Raw genomic sequence first — 18,027 nt, forward strand, 5'->3', positions numbered from 1 at the left:
TTAATATTGACAGATTCCATTTTAATGGTTAAATTACATTTTGGTAATCAAAATCTGGTTATATTAATATTAAAAGTCTAACAAAAATTTAATTTTTAGAGCCCTATGATGTCCATTTAATATTTGCATTTTTCCCAAATTGAGTTTTTTCCATTTTAATATTTGTGTATTCTGTATTTGTGATTTAATCAATTTAATTCATAAAACAATTTTTTTAATTAATTAATTTTTACTACAACAGGACCTTGAGTTGTCTGTTTTAACATTTCTGAATTTATCATTTTATAAACCTTTATTATCAAAAATGGTGATGAACACAGTAAGGCATAAACATGAACAATTTAATTTATCTTTTAAAATGTGAACAAATTAATTTAACAATTCCTGTCATTAAACTGAGTCACGGAGGTGTACTGCTAAAATTAAAACCATCTTAATTTAATTAATTTTTTTATATATTTTTTTTTCTCTTAAAAAATAAATCTTTTCATACTTTTATTCTTCTTATTACTTTGAGAAGTACATTCGACTGTACATTAGTAATATATTTGTCACAAAATGGAAGCTTAGCAGGCAAGTGTGTAGCACCACAAATAAAGAAATGTGCTGTACTTATCCTGGAAGTTCTGTTTACAGAGAGGTAAAACTGTAAAAACTTACAGGAATTACATCAGTAAGGTCTAACCAGACATTCATCTACTTGGGAAAGTTGGCCTGCTGGTAAAAGCGCAATTTATACACATGTGCAGTTCAGATACTTTGAATAATTTGTGTAAATGCCAATATGAGCTGCACATTTGTTTTTCAATCCTGTATATAGGCTATTTTCTTCCTCAGATATCTGTAGAAGAATTTATATTTACTAGTGTCTGCTTCAAGCTGCTCATTGTTTTCTCTGTACTTGTAGCTGGATGCTTTGAAGCAGCAGAACTCACAGTATCAAGAGAATCTGAGTTCTGACAGTCAGAAGATCAGCAGCCTCAGTAAAGAGATGTGAGTGTCTACACTTCAATTCTGTTTTCTTTGGAATTGTGTAGATTGAGTAACTTCTGTATGGTATTAATTTAAATTATTATTATTATTAGGGTTAGGATAAAGTGTTAATTTATGTGATTAATATTTGTCTGTTAACATGTTACAAATAATTGACACTGTTAATACAACACCTGTTGTGTTTTTCTGTTGTGGAAACAGCATAAAACAGTGGTTCTCCAGCAGTTCAAAAGAGGCCTAAATAAACATAATAATTTTTTGTATTACAGTGAGGAGTTGAAACAAGCAGACACTGAAAAAGCCCAGACAGTTGAGGCTCTGAAAAATGAGAAGGAAAAGCTAACCGTGGAACTTGCCAGCAGCCACAAAGACAGTAACATTGTACTAAATGTATGTTAAGTGAAATGTGTGTAATATTTTACTGTTTTATTTTGTACCAGGACAGACTCAAAATCCAGACGCTTAAACTATTTTTTTTTTTACTTGTTCTGATTTATGTACTATTTTGTGAGAAGTAAATATCCTGAGTTCTCTTCACTGTTATCTTAATGCAGCTCAAAAAGGAGTGTGACAGTCTCAACAACCAACTGAAGGAGATGAAAATGAGGTAATGAACTTTTACAAAAAGAAATGTTTGTACAGGGGACAATTTGTTACAATATCATCAAGATGGTGGTACAGACACTGACGGTGTTTAAAGGGGTCATATGATGCGATTTCAAGTTTTCCTTTCTCTTTGGAGTATTACAAGCTGTGCATAGATAAGATCCCTGAAGTTGCAAAGTCTAAAGTCTCAAAACCAAAGAGCGATTCTTTATAAAATGTAAGACTCGACCACGCACACCTTAAACGGCTCATTTAAACACCCCCCACATGTCTACGTCACGGTTTTCAACTATTATTCTCGCTGTAGTATTGTTGATGCCGCCGGCACCATGTCCTGGAGACGCTGTGTTTCGTTGTGAAAGCAAAACTACTTTGTTTGCGCTTCCAAAAGAGGACACAACTAGAAATCAGTGGTTAAGTATTTACAACACTGTTCCAGAACAGTTAAACCCAAATATTAGAGTGTGTGCAGCGCATTTTACAGAGGACTATTTCCTGAACCTGGAAGAGTAGCCTACAATGCTGGCTTGCACAAAGGCTGTTTCTATAAAGTGGGGCAATTCCAACTTTGCAAGGACAGTCTGGCGCTTCTGACTCTCAGCCTGTAAGTACATTTTCTTATTTAAAGAATTTGCCACTGACGATTCAAACGCGAGTTTTGAGCAGTGTAGAGTAGGGCTTGTTGTTTGTCTTTTCGCCGATCACAAATGTAGACATGATAATGTTTACACGGTGCGATGCAACGCGACGCGTAAAAAGACAGTATAAGTCATTATAATCAGTCATTATGTCCTCACTGGATGTAACAAATGCCTCGTTTATAATGGGTTTTATTGTTTTTGTCATCGCGCCAGGACACGGCATCACAATACGGTAAAGGGGCATAACATTTCCGTCTCCCGCTTGAGGTATTCGGCCAATTACAACGCACTGGATAGCTGGCCAATCAGAGCACGCCTCGCTTCTCAGAACGATGAGTTTTGAAAAAATCGGCGCGTTTCAGAAAGGCGGGGCATAGAGGAGCAACAATAATGTACAATATGTGGAAAATGTGTTTTTTTAACCTTAAACTGTATAAACACATTGCATTACACCAAATACACAAAATAATGTTCTTTTTAACAACGTCATATGACCCCTTTAATGTTTCAGCTGATCTACCCTATAGCAATTTATTCATTATAGAAATATAGGCTGTTTTTATAGACTCTTAAGTCTGGGCCTGATTTTTAGTTCCAGTCGGTCATTGGCCTACTATAAGCTCAAATGACAAACTTTTTTTTTTTTTTTTTTTTTTTCTTCTTTTTTTTTTTTTTGTGGAACCAAAAAAGAGATGTTTAGGAGAATGTTCAAGTTGCTCTTTTCCATACAATGAGAGCATAAAGTGACCAAGAAATCTCAAACTCTGAAATAAATTTAAAAAGCATCATAAAATTACTCCATCATGACTTGTGAACTATATTCCAAGTCTTCTGAAGTCATGCAATAGCATTCCTGTTCAACTCCAGTCACTCAGGTGGTGTAGGAACATGTGATTTGAAATCTGAAAACTTATAGTGCTTATTGGAGCTGCATGCTTTTTACTTCATAGAAAGCAGCAGTGTGAACATTACACTAAAGTGGACAGCTTGAGGGCGAGTAAATGATGACTAAAGTTACATTTGTTCCTTGCATGCAGAATGCATATATCATACAATCTGTCTTTTGTGCAGGGAAAGCACTTTCAAAAGTGAATCAGAAAAGGAGAAATCAGCAGTTCAGCAGTCTCTTCAAACACAGAGTGCCTTGATCTCAGAAAAGGACAAAGAATTAAACTCTCTGAGAAATGAGGTAATATCTTCAACTGCTAAAAAAATTATCAGACATAAACTAAAAATATTTTGGCATGTCCAAAATTTCATTACCTGTATGTGTAAAACAAAAGTAGATATATATATATATATATATATATATATATATATATATATATATATATATATATATATATATGGTTTTGTCAATTGTGAAATGATTATATCGCAGTGTTTGCAATCACTGCGATCTCACGTGAGTAGTGGGTTGCTGAAGGGTACAGATTATTATCATGAATGTATTTGATTTAAAGAATTTTGATTTCATGGTGACTCGAAAATACAGATTGTTTTGAAAGTATAGCCACAAAACTTAGCCAATATACATGTTTCCATGCGACTAGTGAGACATAAGTGCTGAATTTTACACATTTATTAGTGCCCGCTTTAGTTTGTCCTTGTCCTATAATGCATATATTTTTAGATGATCAGAGGATGTTTCTAAATGGTTTTCTCTGTACTTGTAGCTGGATGCTTTGAAGCAGCAGAACTCACAGTATCAAGAGAATCTGAGTTCTGACAGTCAGAAGATCAGCAGCCTCAGTAAAGAGATGTGAGTGTCTTCAACCATTCGCCCACATTGCTATTCTTTGTGTGAAATTTAAGTTGGCTAATTTCTCTTTGGTATTAACTGTTTTATATTCACGATAAACTTTCACTCAGTTTAAAATCTTGTCTCAATCTGCTACTGATATTTAATTGACTGTAATTCAACCATATATAATACTGGAGAAGGACAACTTAAAGGTATAGTACACCCTGAAATGAAAATTGTTATCATTTATTCACCCTCATGTCCTTGAACTTTCTCTCTCTCTCTCACACTCACACACACACACACACACACACACACACACACACACACACAAACAAGCAAGATATTTTGAAGAATGTTGGGTTGGTTAACAGTTTCTGGTCCCCATTGACATCCATAGTATTTCTTTACCATATTATGGAAGTCAATGGCTACCAGCAACTGTTTGGTTACCCACATTCTTCAAAATATCTAGCTTGTGTGTGTGTGTGTGTGTGTGTGAAAGAGAGAGAGAGTTCAAGGACATGAGGTTGAATAAATAATAAAATTTTCATTCGCCCACATTGCTATTCTTTAAGTTGCTGTGAAATGTAAGTAGTATAGTGTTCAACAGAAGACAGAAATTCATACAGGTTTGGAAAAACATGAGGGTGAGTAAAAGATGACAGAATTTTCATTTTTGGGTGAACTATCCTTTTGAATGTTTACTTTGAAATGTTGAAGCGTGTGTGTATACACACCCCTTTTTAGTAATATATTGCCTGTGTGACAACCACATGGTCTACAGTAAATTGCTATTACCAAACCTGTAGCGTAACACTCTTTGCATGTATAGCCTAATTAATAGATTAGATAATTGTTGAGAGCTGCTGCTTTTTATAATTGTTTTAAGAACAAGTGGAATAGGAATTCTGTGTGATTTCACTATTTTATCTGTCTCTGTATGTGGTTTGAATAAACTGGTTGTTTGTTTTAGTGAGGAGTTGAAACAAGCAGACACTGAAAAAGCCCAGGCAGTGGAGGCTCTGAAAAATGAGAAAGAAAAGCTAACCGTGGAACTTGCCGGCAGCCACAAAGACAGTAACATTCTGCTAAATGTATGTTAACCGATTGTCCAGATCTTTAAGCTCAATTCATTTTTGTTTGATTTTAAAGCAGTTTTGAATGCTAAAAAAATGCGTCAATGTTGTGCAATGTGTTTTATGTAAATATTTTGTTTTAAATGCAATATTGCGATGATTAATGTGTTAAATCTGAGAGGTAAATTTGTTTCACCCTCAATACAGCTCAAAAAGGAGTGCGACAACCTTAATGATCAGTTGAAGGAGATGAAAATGAGGTAAGGAACAACAGGATTTATTTATGGTGTCATGTATCAAGGAATTTGTTTCATTGTTTCAACTATAGCTGTGCTGAACCTGCAATCCCAAATGAATGAAAGCAGAATGCACACATCCTACAATCTGGTTTCTGCACAGGGAAAGCACTTTAACAAGCGAATCAGAAAAGGAGAAATCAGCACTTCAGCAGTCTCTCCAAACACAGAGTGCCTTGATCTCAGAAAAGGACAAAGAATTAGACTCCCTGAGAAATGAGGTAGTGTGGCTGTTTATGTCATACTTGTGTATGATATTTGAGTAGAACTGTCACACATTACATAATGGTTATCTCAGTTTGAGAACATATTAACATCCAAAATAAATTAATTCATAATTGATGAAGAGCACGGTAAAATGGACTTGAGGCTGTATCTTGGAAATGTATCTTATTTAGACCAAACTTGGTGTTTTTTATGACGAGCATGACCTGAGGGTTATGGAAAGTGATCAGAATAATTTTGATTTGTCAGAGCATTGTGAAAATATAAAGCTAATTAATTTCAGACGATAGCCATTTTTACTAATTTACCTATATTTGCAGAGCTTTACAAAACATTATACACAGACATCAGGACATTACAGATGATGATACTACAGTTTGCAACCTACACCATGTAACTTCGCTGCGGTTTGATTCATAATGTAGCGATGTAGGTATTTGTGCGCGAGGCCCATTATAACGAATTGGCCTACATCTTGTGAATGCAATTTCCTAACTTCACAAAACTCGGTACATATGGCCAATAGAATAGCCTGAAGAAACCTACCAAATTTCACAAATTCCTGATTTTTATGGGGGCTAAAAGCAAATTTTGCGTGATCAGTGATTTATCTGTATTTATATGTATATGACGGGTGAGGGGCTGTAATAATGTTGTCCACAAGCATGCCTCTTTTGGAATTATCTTGTGATTTTTTTTTCTAAGCTGTTTCATCAAACCCTAACTTACAAAATTAGTGGAGATTCTAGATTCAAGTTGACTTTTGAAGTACAAACAGAGCATTTGTTTACATGAGCTTCTTCACATGTAGATAGTTGCTGCTTGTGCATGTATTTAAAATATATAATAGTTACAGTAATACATTTACACCATATTTGTAAAGCAGTTTTCCAAGCTGCAATATTTCTTAAAATATATGAAATTCTCTGTTACATGATATTAAGCTAGTATTACTTTTGGACAAACAATTTTGTAATTCAACAGTTTCTGTTCAGAGACTGGAACTGTGGAGTTTTTCCCTTGTTAGTCTTTTTTTTTTTTTTTTTATTAAGAGTGTAAAACGTACAACATGCGGTAAACACAAAAACAGCAATAGAACAGCATTGGAAATAACTGCAATGAAAATAAACAGCAATGACAATCTGAATAATAGTAGTAGTATTCAAGTAGTATTAACATGCATAAAGATGGTGATGATAACAATAATATTTTGTGATGACGGCAACAGTGATATCAGAAATAATAAAGGTATAATAATAATAATGTAATAATGACGCATATCCAACACATACCACACCTATCCTAGCTTCTTTGTCAGTGTTCATGTTTTTTTTGTTTTTTTGTTTTTCTTTAGTCTTAATTAGTGTTATCTTAATTTTCAGATAAATCAACCCTTAAATTGCACATATAAAATAAAAAATAAAAGTGTAAGGATAATTTACATGTCTAAGTCAGGGTTACTAGGGCAGAAATATCTGAAAAGTGGTCCATACTTTATATGAACAACATGTTTCAGGGGGAATTTTAATTTTTTTTCATAAACTTAGATTTATACTATTAGAATATGTGAGCTATGGTTTCTAAATAATAGGCTCTTTTACTAAGTTGCAAATTTATTTTTAAATCTGAAAATATGAATGCAAAATAATTTTGTACTTTTTGCATAAATATTAAATTCTGTTCCTCCTTAATGCAGTTCAAAAAGGAGTGTGACAGCCTCAATAGTCAATTGAAGAAGATAAAAATGAGGTGAGCAACTACAAGAAATTTAATACAATTTTGACTATGTTTAGAAGGTTGTTTTAATGTAGACATTCTTGACCGTACATTCCTGCATTAATGAATGGAGAATGCACATATCATGCAATCTGTTTTCTGCACAGGGAAAGCACTTTAACAAAAGAAACAGAAAAAGAGAAGGAAGCACTACAGCAGTCCCTCCAAACACAGAGTGCCTTGATCTCAGAGAAGGACAAAGAATTAGACTCTCTGAGAAACAAGGTAACTTCTGTTTGAATTATGGTGTGTATGTGCAAATTTAAATTGTTTTACTTGATTTTTTTGTTTTTCTTTTGTGGTTCTTGCAAGCAGATAGCAGGTCTGCATGATACGACACAGGTGCTGCAGTCCAATCTGAAATCTCACAAGAGTGAGAATATTTTGCTGCAGGAGCGAGTGAAGAATCTGGAGACGAGTTTATCTGACGCTCAGATCACCAGCAAAGGAGATGATGCCTCAGGTACAACTCTATACACGACTTTAAAAATAAATAAAACTGGTTGAAATGCACATTTGAAAAAAGGAAAATAACTATTGATTACATTTGGAAATTATAATGTAACAGAAAAATAACAGAGGGATTCAATAATAGCATAGATTTTGTTTTCATTGCATTGAAATTCTTTCAGGCAGACTATAGATCTGCTATTCAGTATTGCATTTTGGGATCAAACTTTGCTTAGAAATATCTATATACTGTAACTTTTACCTTAAATTGACCTAAATCTAACTTATTATATAAGTGTGTTGTATTTATGTTTAATCTACATGACCAGTTTGCATTATTTACGTTCCAACCAGATGATTCTGCTTCAAAAATGTGGAAGGAGGCAAAGGAGAATGCTGAGCGGCAGGTATGCAGAGTGGAAAGTTTTCTCTTTATGATGTATATTTTTGTCCATCATTGTAATGGCATACTGTTCTTTTGGCCCACTGTCCTACAACGTCAGATACAACCAAGTACAGTATAGGTGCAAAACCTGCTTTACAAAAGGTTTGCTTAAATGACCCTAGAAATTAGTAATAATGTTTTTTAGGCATTTTCTTTCTAGTCATTTGGCACACCGAGGACATTTTTGGTCTAAATTGTCTACAAGTTTGCCTAATTAAAATTTGTACAATTAAATGTAATCAATATTGTCATGATAATATATAGGATATTTTATCAGACTCTTCTCATGAATCACTTTACTTTGTTGTCCATGGCATGCTTAGTTAAAACTGGCTTTTTAACACATTTACAGATATTTTTATATGTAAAAGAATTCTTACAAATTGAAATATAATTTTAACAATTAGCCAATGTCGTCATTGATTACCACCAGCAAATTTAAACACAGAAATCTTTCCATCATACACCCCAATACTGTATCTGGATAAGGGTAGAATTACTGCTTCATATTTTAAAAAGGAGAAATTATATGAAAGAATGTATGGATCACTGAATTCTATGCATGAGGGCGAACCGACAATAGGCTTTTGTTTTTTTTCTTCTCCGCTGCTAAACGGCGCTGCTTTGTTTACAAAGGTTACCGAGGAAACGGCTCTGTTTCTGCTGTTCCATAAGTACCACTTGCTGTCCGACAGTGGAGTTACTTAAGTAAATATTATTATAACTAAATATTTAGCTGAAGCACCTTTATAGCCTCAAGCCTTTTTTGTTTGATGCGACAAGCTTTGCTCATCAGCATTTGGCAATTATCTGCTATTGTTCTCCTCACCTCTTCACCTCTGTCAGGTTGGATGGGGGCAGACGCACATTTTCAGGTTTCTCCAGAAATATTTGATTGGGTTCAAGCACAGGCTCTGGCTGGACCACTCGAGGACATTCACAGAGTTGTCTATAAGCCACTCTTGCTGTGTGTTTAGGTCCATTGTCCTGTTGGAAGGTAAACCTTCTGCCCGTCAGAGGTTCTGAATGCTCTGGACTGAGTTTTCATTAAGGCTATCTCTATATTTTGGTGCACTGAGTTTTTCTTCTACTCTGACGAGTCCCTCAGTCCCGGCTGCTGAAAAACAGCCCCACAGCATGAGGCTGCTACCAGCACACTTTACTTTTGGGATGGTACTCTGCAGGTGATGAGCAGAGCTGGTTCCCTTCAAACATGATGCTTAGAATTGAGGTTCATTAGACCAGATAATCTTGTTTCTCACAGTCTGAGGGTCCTTTAGGTGCTTTGTTGCTAATTCTAAGTGTGTTTTCATGTGTCTACCCTGAAGAGAGGATTGAGTCTTGCCACACCGCCATAAAGCCCAGATCGATGGAGTGTTGCAGTGGTGTTTGTCCTTCTGTAGATTTCTCCTATCTGCATATACGATCATAGAGCTCAACCAGAGTGACCATCAGGTTCTTCGTCACCACTCTAACCAAAGCCCTTCTCCATCAATTGCTCAGTTTGGCCAGGAGGCCAGCTCTAAGAAGAATCCTGGTTGTTTCAAACTTCTTCCATTAAGGGTAACAGAGACTACATGCTTCTGTGACCCTTCAATGAGGCAGAATTTTTTTCTGAACTCTTCCCAAGATGTGTGGCTTGACGCAAACCTGTTTCTGAGCTCTACAGACTGTTCTTTTGACTCCAGGGCTTGGTTTTTGCTCTGATATGCATTATCATCCGTTGGACCTTTTATTAAGACGTGTGCCTTTCCAAATCAGACCCATTCAATTGAATTTGCCACAGGTTACCTTCACTCAAAGTCTAGTAACACCTACAAGCAACATGAATGCTCCTGAGCTAAATACTAACTGTCCCAGATAAGGGTATGAGTACTTGTGCAATGGAATCGTAAATCGAAAAAAAAAAATGTTTGCTTTACCATTATAGTGTATGGAGTGTAGATTGATGTGGAAAAAAGTAATTTAAAGCAGTTTAACATAAGACCGCAACATAAAACGTGAAAAAAAATAAGGGGTATGAATACTTTCGCAAGGAACTGTACATTTTCATTCAGCCTGTCTGCAATTTTTGTTAGACCAAATTTTGTAAATCTTAACCGGTAGATGGAAAACAAGCTAATGTGATTTCTAAAAAAATTTAACACTGCAGATAATAAGGTAGCCTATGTAAAATTATTTATGGATCAGATAAAATGCCTATAATTTATCATTATGTAAAGGCTGAATTTACATTTACATTAAGTCATTTAGCAGATGCTTTTATCCAAAGCGACTTACAAATGAGGACAATGGAAGCACTCAAAATCAACAAAAGACCAATGCTTTGCAAGTGCTATGACAAGTCTCAGTTAGCCTAACGCAGCACATGAAGCAAGTTTTTAATTTATTTTTTGCTCCTTATGCCAGACTCCATCTCTGAAGCATATTTTGATGGACTGTGATGTCTTGAACTTCTCTAGGGCTCTTTACTTATCAGTCGACTCTTACTAAATGAGTCTATGTTTAGTTTAGATTTTTTTTAATTTACCTTTTTATTTGTTGGTTTATATAGTTTATCTACTTTGTCTATTTTTCACTTGTTTCTCACCATGGTGTGGAGCTAAATTATAAACTATCAGTCATATGGTTTGATTTATGAGATTTTAAACATTTATGAATTGCACATTTGAAACGCTTGCTGATTAACTTCTTTTTTGGAAAGGTTGAATTCCTGAACTCGGTTATTGTGGATCTTCAGCGGAAGAATGAAGACCTAAAATCGAAACTAGAGAAGATGGCTGAAGCAGCGCTCAATGGAAACGGTGCAACTGAAATGGACAGTCATAACAGGTGTTATGTTTTTAAATCTCAGCATACAATCCCAAGAATGAGCTGAATTTTCATTTTTCACTTAATTGGTAGCTTCATTGGTTTTATATTAGTTGGTTTTGGGTATATAAAGATTTTGTAGACTTAGTGATGGTTTTCAATTCTACAAACAAAAATGTAATTCTGTGTACATAAATACATAAAAAGATAACACTCCTTAAATTTAGAAATACTTTATTATAACTTAATTCCTATGTATTGTTTAGAATTAAATCGATTATTTCAACTAGGGTCATCCATGCTTCATCCATTTTATTATGTTGATATGCAAAATGTGTAAAAACTGAGTAAATGTTGAATTAAAAAAAGCTGTTATTATACTGTTACACAGTATCTCACACCCTTCTCTTCTCTACCTAGTCACACCGAGCCAACGATTAAAAAGAAACCCCCTCCTCGTCTCTTCTGTGACATATGTGACTGCTTTGACCTACACGACACAGAGGACTGTCCCACCCAGGACCAGATGCTAGATTCCCCACCACACACCACCTACCACGGCAGTCCCAATGATAAAAGACCTTACTGTGACATCTGTGAGGTCTTCGGCCACTGGACGGAGTCCTGCAATGACGATCAAACTTTCTAGGGTCCTGCTTCCATGATCCCGCAACATTTGTACTTGCAATACTATGCCTTGAATCAAACGGTGCACAAAAGACTATTGTTAGTTTGTGTGGTTTTTCATTTGTGTGTTTACCACCATATAAGCCTAAACCTTTCAGTCACTTTAAAGCAAGCATCTGTAGTATACTCAATGGCAATTTTACCTGCCTTCATTGCACTGAATGACTGTTTGGAGGAAAGAGGGTTTTAAGTTCACTTTGAAAGAACCTTTTAGTGAATGTTCATTCTTTATATGGTGGTAGAGGTGGATAACCATGAAATCTGGAATCGACTGTTCTCTTATATGCTTAAAAGGTTGTTGATCTTTGAACTTCAGTGCTGACCTCTAGTGGAAGGGAGGCTTGACTTCTCAACAGCCTTTCACATATCAATGAGTTCGGATACTGTAAGAGAAATATTAATATAAAAAGTAAGTTATTCTAGAATTGTGAAAATTTCAAAATTTATATAAAAAACATGTATGTTTCAATCATTTATTATCTTTTAAGAATGGCTGTTAGGAAAATTGCAACTTTTGCCCGAAAAGAAAATAACCACCATCTTACTGTTTTTGTTACTTCCAAGTCAACATGTTTCCCAGGTTGTTTGTGAGACATTTATTTTGTACAAATATCAAAGGGGGACATTTTTTGAAATAAACTTCAAGAAATGTCTTTTAAGCGCAAAAAATATTCTTTGTTGTGTTGTATGTTAATGCCAATGTGCTGCTGTAAAAAAAAAAAAAAGGGGGTTGGTATTGCCCTAAAGAACATCCTGAGCTGTCTGCAGAAAATGTAGGGCTATTTGGCTCTTGTCCGAGCCAGACATTGTTTTTGACAATGAAACTGCCTGATAAATGAAGCAGTGACTTACAATAAACATTGCTTTCAAATAAGTTTTAAATTGTTTGATGTGATCAATCATTACCATCAATACAAGTGTTTCCCAACCTTTTTCTCTTGTCTAAAAAAACTGAACAAAAAGGAATGCATAATTGTAAATGACTTGCAGTTGGCATTTGAGAAAAGCTGATGTAAACATTCTAATATCAAAAGTGCATTATATTTTTCATAAATAATTGTAACCAAGTTTAAAATGTATTAAAACGTATAGATTCCTTGTTACGTCTAAAATTGGTTTGTCGTCATGTCAAGGTAAAATCAGAAATAATCTTGTGTTCAAGCTGCTATTACCTAAATCACTAGTGTTAAATTGAATTTATACTATGCTGATAGACACTGGTTCATGGGCTCCGAAACAACCAAAGTTTCATAAACATTTTAAAGCTTCATGAAGCAGTTTATCGAAGTGCATCATCAATCTGAAGATGCTTAGCAGCCTGTATAGTTGGACCATTTGATTCTGATGAGTTACAAAAAGCTTTGACCGTCAGTGGCTGAATGAAACATGGTGAAGAATCAAAACAGATGCTGATATTTTTGCCTTATTTAGTCAAGTTACTGGCCAAATAATAATATAGGCCATAGTTTTTTTTCTTTTTTTTTTCTTTTTAAATGCTGTTTTCATTTTTAAAGAAAATGACATGGAAATTAAAACATAGACGTAGCCTAGTCTCACAAAATGTCATGATAAAGCCTTTAAATGAAAGGCTTTTTAAACCCGTTTTTTTGTCGTTTATAGGCTATAGGTCAGTTTACAGTTATGTTAATATGCATGTGACAGTCATTAAATTCTAATGGGTATGAATTGTTTGACTTTTTTATTGCAGGTTTTCTGGGAGTTCAAATTGAAGACATCAAGTTGTCCTTAACCGGTCACCCGATGATTACCGAATTCTCTTCAGAATTAAATCATAAGAAAGGGACATAACCAAGTCGGAAAGTAGTGCTAATTTCATTAATTCAAGGAGTTTATACTGGCTTTATAATCTGATTAATCTGTTGTTTTCAATGGTGACAAAGTTGCCCGTTACGTTTTTTCGTGCTGGTCTGACTAGTTTTATTTAATTATTTTGGTCAGTTTTCATATATGTATACCAGAAACTATCTTTTTAATTCATTGCATTTAAAATACTGTACTATCCAAAGTATCCAATATGAAGATGATTCGAGTCTCTGAACCTTGAAGCGTCCCCAAAGGAAAACACGTGTTTAACAAACAGGAAGTGGTCAAGTAGTTGGTGTAGCTCCACCCCTTCATCCGCCATCTCCTGTGCTGTTATTACATGGGAAGGCGGGCGAATTTGAAAGAAGAGCATATTCGTTTATATCTGAAAACATCGAAATTTGTATTATTTGTTTTGTACAATTCCATATAACAGATTGGACAGTGTAAGTGAAACTAAGGCACAGCTCTTTTAGTATACAAGCAACGTTTTGTAGTAATCGTGGCATCGTAAATTCGTCGTGTTAGCTTAACTTTCGGACTTGCAGCAGTTTCTGGATCTGTATTGTCTTGCAAGATGAGCAACAAAACCACACGATTACCGTCGAGGAAAAGCAGCGATGACATCAGAAGTGAGTTTTATTACTGTGAATGTGGTATTTAACGTTAGTCTTTTAACAAGGCTGTTACTAAGTTATCTGTTATGTTAGCAAATGTCGAAGGAATAATGGATGCTAAAATGGCTTTATAATACTAAAGTATGTTCTGTTTTGCGTTAGTTGTGTTTTTATATAATAGTTTACTGTTTGTACATAGAGTCAAATGGAAAGAGTCCCCCACGAAGGAGGTCCTGCAGGTTGTCTGCAAATGATGAAAATCTGGCTTCTAAAGTTGTGGTGAGTTCACTAAAATCAGTCACTGATTGATAAGTGGTAGGAAAAAATGAAAGAAAAGAAAGAAAAACAAGGTATTTACTTCTATAAATGAAATCAGAAGCTGTTTGCTCATCAGATTATTATAAAATTGTTGCAATTTAGTTTTTCTGGCTCACTGTTAAAACTGGGGGAATGAATCCTCTATAAATCCAAAACAATTTTGTTACCTTGATGACTTGAGATAGTATGGCTGAAAAACAAAAAAAATATAGACATGATTGTCTAAAATACATAATATTAGTTATATTAATTTTACTGCATATTTTAATGCATATGATGTGTAAAGTAGTGTTCTAAAGATATTAGAGGTAATTGTGGCACCTTGTGTTCATCTCTCATTAATTTAATTTTTAAGCCGCTTTGTGGGTCATTGTTGGTCTTTTGTTAGTTTATTAGTTTATAAATTGAAGCCTTTGATGTCTACACACACACACACACACACATATATATATGTGTGTATGTGTATATATTTATATTAGTATGCGTTTCATTTATATTTTAATGTTTTTATTATAGATGTGTAATATTATTGTGTCTCTCACATTTAAGGCTCCACCTGTGGCTGTGAAACGGTCAATAACTGTTAGGAAAATTGCACCCAGGAAAACTCAGGTATTTCTAATAAACTCTACCCAGTTTGTTTTTTTGGACTCTACCAAAAATACATGATGTTGTCATTTTAAAAACATTCCTCTAGGCCCTGTCTGACAGTAACAAGGAGAATTTGGAAAGATTATCTGAAGTGCCGACAAAGCTGTCCAGGATCTTGACATCGTCCCCAGCTGTAGCAACAGTGCCCAAGACAGCTGTCTTCTCGCCCATCCTGCCTCCTTCATCTCCATCTTCTCAGCCCAAAGAATCGGAGCAGGATCCCGTTTGGCCCCAAAAAGTGCGACGCTCTTACAGTCGCTTGAGTATTGGGGACAAGTCCTTTGAAAGCCCCAAATCCCTTCCTGCACCTTCCACTTCTCCCAACAACCGAGAGACCCTGTTTGGTTTTGAGAGGCTTCAGACACCAGAGGTGATGCGTAAAACTGAGGGATCTAGAGTAGCTCATCTGGGCTCTATGTCCATCTCACTGGGTTCTTTCAACATCTCCGCTGTTGATGACAGCACGTCAAACCCTCCAGAAATTGATCCAAACATCCCGGGTGTGTCTCTGGGGAAGAAGACAACCAGGCGGAAGCGTGTACAACAGATAAAGGTGAGAGTGAGTCTGGGAAGAAGGACATATTGATATAAAACATCTCTTTAAATTTAAAGGTGCAGTGTGTAAAATGGAAATTTGCTAAAAATGTATTCTATCTCAGGCCATCCAGGATGTAGATGAGTTTGTTTCTTACATGATTTGATCACCAATGAATCCTCTGCAGTGAATGGGTGCCGTCAGAATGAGAGTCCAAACAGCTGATAAAAACATCACTATAATCCAGAAGTAATCCACACAACTGACTTGTGAAGTGAAAAGCTGTGTGTTTGTAAGAAACAACTCCATCTAGAAGACTTTTTTTAACTTCAGACTGTTGCTTCTGGCCAAAAAAAGAGTCCTCTATCCATGATATTGGTTTCTCCAGTGAAAAAGTCGTCATGTCTGAATCAGGAGAATGCAAATATGCGTAGATCATGTACTTCTGTCAAGCGATAATGGTCCAGAAGAGTTCTAAACAAACATGTTGGTGGAGTTTGATGTGAGAGGACAACACCAGAGAAAGTGTTATTATGGATTATAGACTCAGTAGTAGTGGTTTATAGTAGGGAACATGCCTGAACACTGGATTGATTTATTACAAACATGCAGAATTTCCCTCCACTAAATGTTAATTGATGGACTGGAGTGGTGTAAATTGCTTGTGGGTTATGGTGATGTTTCTATCGGTTTTGAGTTCTGATGGCACCCATTCACTGCAGAGGATCCTTTTGTAATAATGGCTAAATTCCTCCCGATCTTATCTACATGTTGGATGGGCCGAGGGTGAGTAAATGTTAATCACTGAACATATATTTAGAAGTGATTTTAAAAATAACAGTTTCAAAAGGGAGTTTTTGCAGCGATGCCATAAAGAACCATTTTTGGTTCCCCAAAGAAGCTTTCAGTGAACAGTTCTTAAAAAGCGGTGTTTGTTTCTTGGTGTGAAGAATGTTTTAATAATCTAAAGAACCTTTTTCACTATAAAAAAGCTTGTGTGTAACGGACAGGTTCCATGGGTGTTGAAATGGAACCATAATGCCTATAAAGAATCTTTAATAGTGTAACGTAATTTCTTTTTCGTGGAATTGCAGAAATGACTTTCAAACAGGGTTGTCTCATTAAATGCTTCGTGTTTATTTATTAGATTGGTTTTAATTTTTTTTCCTGCTCTTTCAGATGGCAGAGTTGGACATTCTTGCTGCAAAGATGAATGCTGAGTTTGAGGAAGCCGAAAGTTTTGAACTGGTTGTTGAATGAAATTTCTAAAGAGCCCCACATGCTCAGGACATTTTCAGGACACATCATACTTTTCAACTTTATTACTTTTATTGTTGTTCATTACACTTACTGCCCTCTGTTTTCTCCTGCTTGCAAAATCTTTACTAAAAGCATGTTTTAAGAGATTAAACAGTTTTGGTGTTCTGATCATTTTTCACAATGGCACAATCATCAGTAAATATCTTAATGACAATGTTGAAAAACATGTTGGTCTTTGGTTATTTCAGTGTTTGTTTCTTCATATTTGATGAATCGGTTTTGTTAAAAACTTTTCTTATTTTAATAAATAGCATTTTGGAGTAGTAGCCTGTCAGAGTTGAAAGTGTGCATCCTGTTGTTAAAAGTATTTTTCCTATGATAAAATGTCAGCAGACAGGAAGATCACTGGTACAATATGTAAAACTCATTTCATGTTACCTTTATATTCATAAATTCTGTCTGGCTAAATTTCATGTTTAAAAAATTGATTTTGGTCTTTTTAAGTTATAGATTAGTTGAGCTATAGATATTTTAAAATATATTTTTTAAAGCAACCAAATACTTACATAAATCACTATGTTCAGCAATCATTGCTGCATGTCATTTTACTGCTTCACCACTAGAGTGAGCACTTGATCATCATAGTATTCATATGTGCATCTATTGTTTGCTCTGTTCCAACATGGTTCTAGAACATTTGTTTTGTGGTATGCAGTGTGATCAGCATGTCAACACAATCCATCCATCAATAATCTTAACAGAACCTGAGTGCAGCTGGAGTGGATCAGTGCATGCTGAGGAGTCTTAGAGACTGATCTGAAGATATGTTGACATGCTGCAGCTAAACCGATTGAGTTTTTGCTGCTATCCATATTTAAAAAAATAAATAAATGCATTTAGCCTTATTTAACATGGTTTCTTGTCATCGTTTGTTATGTAATGAGGGAATTTGTCATTTTTTCTCAATTAATCCTGTAAAGCCTGACATGTAAATTAATTGTCAGAAATAATATGAGCGAAGTCAATTTCTTTTTTTTTTGTAATGAATGGAATGTATTGAGACTAAACG

General features: G+C 35.1%; 2 protein-coding genes across 3 annotated transcripts in view; both read left to right on the forward strand.

Moving 5' to 3' along the window:
- LOC306870469 (CAP-Gly domain-containing linker protein 1-like) overlaps positions 1-12,861 on the forward strand; it is a 42,350-nt gene extending 29,489 nt beyond the window's left edge. For both annotated transcript variants that reach the window (XM_079417769.1, XM_079417770.1), the window contains 14 exons: positions 908-993; positions 1,263-1,383; positions 1,548-1,600; positions 3,312-3,429; positions 3,917-4,002; positions 4,961-5,081; positions 5,271-5,323; positions 5,463-5,580; positions 7,281-7,333; positions 7,468-7,585; positions 7,676-7,823; positions 8,165-8,217; positions 10,960-11,087; positions 11,487-12,861. In XM_079417769.1, the coding sequence (XP_079273895.1) occupies positions 908-993; positions 1,263-1,383; positions 1,548-1,600; positions 3,312-3,429; positions 3,917-4,002; positions 4,961-5,081; positions 5,271-5,323; positions 5,463-5,580; positions 7,281-7,333; positions 7,468-7,585; positions 7,676-7,823; positions 8,165-8,217; positions 10,960-11,087; positions 11,487-11,715 (1,485 nt within the window). In that variant the 3' untranslated portion in view covers positions 11,716-12,861. The remainder of the gene's footprint in view (positions 1-907; positions 994-1,262; positions 1,384-1,547; positions 1,601-3,311; positions 3,430-3,916; positions 4,003-4,960; positions 5,082-5,270; positions 5,324-5,462; positions 5,581-7,280; positions 7,334-7,467; positions 7,586-7,675; positions 7,824-8,164; positions 8,218-10,959; positions 11,088-11,486) is intronic.
- A 1,036-nt stretch (positions 12,862-13,897) lies between these two features.
- On the forward strand, positions 13,898-18,027 carry LOC306869330 (sororin-like). The gene is made up of 5 exons (XM_079416039.1): positions 13,898-14,209; positions 14,394-14,473; positions 15,062-15,124; positions 15,210-15,716; positions 16,878-18,027. The coding sequence occupies exons 1-5, from the start codon at positions 14,155-14,157 to the stop codon at positions 16,956-16,958; spliced, it is 786 nt and encodes a 261-aa protein (XP_079272165.1). The 5' UTR covers positions 13,898-14,154; the 3' UTR covers positions 16,959-18,027.

The sequence above is a fragment of the Barbus barbus genome (genome assembly GCF_936440315.1).
Source record: "Barbus barbus genome assembly, chromosome: 5".
Lineage (NCBI taxonomy): Eukaryota > Metazoa > Chordata > Actinopteri > Cypriniformes > Cyprinidae > Barbus > Barbus barbus.